Source organism: Volvox carteri (assembly GCF_000143455.1).
Source record: "Volvox carteri f. nagariensis unplaced genomic scaffold VOLCAscaffold_41, whole genome shotgun sequence".
Taxonomy (NCBI): Eukaryota; Viridiplantae; Chlorophyta; class Chlorophyceae; order Chlamydomonadales; family Volvocaceae; genus Volvox; species Volvox carteri.
The window spans coordinates 84,993-86,959 of NW_003307584.1; the positions used below are offsets into that span (position 1 = coordinate 84,993).

At 64.1% G+C, this 1,967-nt stretch overlaps 1 protein-coding gene across 1 annotated transcript in view; it reads right to left on the reverse strand.

Moving 5' to 3' along the window:
* The window catches only part of VOLCADRAFT_94989 (uncharacterized protein), a gene marked incomplete at both ends in the record, with an annotated part of 6,987 nt that overhangs the window by 3,991 nt on the left and 1,029 nt on the right, over nucleotides 1–1,967 (reverse strand). Inside the window, 4 exons of the mRNA XM_002954213.1 lie at nucleotides 116–288; nucleotides 878–1,112; nucleotides 1,329–1,402; nucleotides 1,522–1,549. Coding sequence (XP_002954259.1) covers nucleotides 116–288; nucleotides 878–1,112; nucleotides 1,329–1,402; nucleotides 1,522–1,549 — 510 coding nt within the window. The remainder of the gene's footprint in view (nucleotides 1–115; nucleotides 289–877; nucleotides 1,113–1,328; nucleotides 1,403–1,521; nucleotides 1,550–1,967) is intronic.

Sequence of the window (1,967 nt, forward strand, 5' to 3'; positions counted from 1 at the left end):
GNCGGAGGAGGACAGACGACCCGTGGCGGTGGCGGTCTGGTTCCAGCAACATGACAGTCGGGGCAGCGGAGGGCCGGACCCGCCGCCGCCGCCGCCGCCGCCGCCGCCGCCGCACCCACTGGAAGCCCCGTCGTAACCGGTTCCAGCGGCCGCCGGGTCCCCGTCTGCCGCCGCCGCCGCCGCCGCCGCCGCCGTCATCCAGCTCCGCTCCCGCAGCGGTGCCATCCATTCGGGTTCCAACCACTTGCTTAGCACGTTCTGTAACGCCCGGTACTGCAGTACGAGAGACTGCGGAGCAGGGGAGACATAGGAGGTGGCAGTGCGCACGTGTCGTACGGATAGTGGGGGGTTTGATGCATACATGTTGTGGGGACAGAGAGCGCGCGTGCGCGTGTGTGTATCGATAGAGATTGCCGTGGGATGCCCCGGAAAGCGGTGGAGAGAGGGGGGTTGGGGTCGTTTCCGTACAAACGGGAGGTAGCCAGTGGGGGACGTGAAGTGAGTGACGGCCCTAAATGGGTACGTGGTGCTCGTCCTTTTGAGGGGGAATCAAGGGGGAAGCTACCGTACGGTGTGTCGTACCGGAAGAGGGTGAAGATGTGAGATCTGCTTGAGCGCTGCCTCGTCCGTCGAGTGGTGAGTCCGAGTGCGGCCGTTACGATCCTTGCCGGGCCCTGCTGGAAGTGGACATACGCACAGACGGACAGATATACACATAGGCTGGCAGATACATACATAAAGACAGACAAACGGATACATGCGGACCGGAGGACGGCCGGCGGGCAGGGCTGCTGCGCGGGAGGTCAGGTCAGGTCAGGGGGCTAAATGTCACAAATTGCACCCCACCCCTATCCCACCCCACCCCACCCCTACCCACCCCCAGCCGCATCCCGCTGCCCCTGCGGTACCGGCGGCGGCAGCTCCAACTCGTCGTACAACACCACCGCCAACTGGGCACTGCTCCCCAGGTTGATGGTACGACCTCCCAGCAGGGAGGAAGCGGCTGACGTCAGCGCCTCCATGCGCTGCCGTACAGCTGCCGCCTGGCGCCCCAGCCCGGCCGTGTCCACCGCCATACCCACCGCCTCCATCTGGGCGAGGAGCCAACATACCTGTTTGTGTACGGAGTGGGGTGGTAAGGGTGTTGGGTGAGGGTTTACATACATACAAACATACATAGGAGGTGCGGACACCGGGCTGATTTTATCGCGGCTTGTGGTCCTCTTCTCTTCCCTTCAGGGAAAGGTTTTGTCCTTCCTCCCCCTCCCCCTCCCTCTCCCCCTCCCCCTCCCTCTCCCCCTCCCCCTCCCCCTTCCCCCCGCCCATACCTGCATCTCCACCTGGACCGCCTGGGGTCTCAACCAGGGCTGAACTCGCACCCGCACGGACTCGAACAGGCGACCTGCCGCCAGCAAACAGCGACGGAGCCGATTCAGGGGACCCTCAACCGGTGCAGCTGCCGTCGCTGCTGCCGTACCGCTGGCGGCAGGGTCAGGAGGCGGCTGTAGCGAAATGCCGTACCTCGCACACAAGGCCTCCAGGGTGTAGCCTGATCACATGGGGAACGGAGGGGGCACAGGTGGTACTGCAGCTTGTGCGTCTGTATGTCTGTGTGTCTGTATGTATTGGGGGGAAATGGGGGGAAATGGAAATCTGGGGAGTGCGTGGCTACGTGAGGTCACGCGGGGGGATGCAAGGCTCCGGAAACATCCGATGTGTAGTACGGCACGAGTGTGGACGAGCCAGCAGGGAGGGTGCCACCCTCCCCCGCCCCCCCCGCCGTCCGGCTCCCGGGGCCCTCCCATGAGCCCGGGTCAGGCTGCTGCCTTCTCCTCTACCCACGCACACATACACATACACCCCACCCCACTTCTCACCCCCCCACACACACAACTAATCCCCCAGCCAGCCGAGAGCCCCGGGTTTCCTTATTCCCCCGAAATTTGGAAGTTGCCAGATGACATTTC